This window comes from Nestor notabilis, unplaced genomic scaffold (genome assembly GCF_000696875.1).
Source record: "Nestor notabilis isolate BGI_N333 unplaced genomic scaffold, ASM69687v1 scaffold9171, whole genome shotgun sequence".
Taxonomy (NCBI): domain Eukaryota; kingdom Metazoa; phylum Chordata; class Aves; order Psittaciformes; family Psittacidae; genus Nestor; species Nestor notabilis.
The window spans coordinates 19,393-19,607 of NW_009913308.1; the positions used below are offsets into that span (position 1 = coordinate 19,393).

General features: G+C 64.2%; 1 protein-coding gene across 1 annotated transcript in view; it reads right to left on the minus strand.

Moving 5' to 3' along the window:
- The window catches only part of LOC104412422 (5-hydroxytryptamine receptor 5A-like), a gene marked incomplete at its 5' end in the record, with an annotated part of 10,979 nt that extends 10,833 nt beyond the window's left edge, over positions 1-146 (minus strand). The window contains one exon of the mRNA XM_010023145.1: positions 8-146. Within this exon, the coding sequence (XP_010021447.1) occupies positions 8-146 (139 nt within the window). The remainder of the gene's footprint in view (positions 1-7) is intronic.
- Positions 147-215: the final 69 nt, after the last annotated feature.

Here is a 215-nt window from a genome sequence, read left to right on the forward strand (position 1 = left end):
GGGGCACCCGGTGGAAAGCCTTTACTCGCAGAATGCTCGCCAGCACCAGCAGGTTCCAGAGAAAGGTGGCCACGGTCAGGAGCACCAGCAGGGTCAGAATGAGGATGGTGAAGATGGAGAATGGCTCCCGGCCCCTCCACGTGCTGCTGCTCACCAGCGCAGAGGCGGCCGAGGAGGCGTTGGTGTCCGCACCAGCTGACGAGGAGTTGGCACCC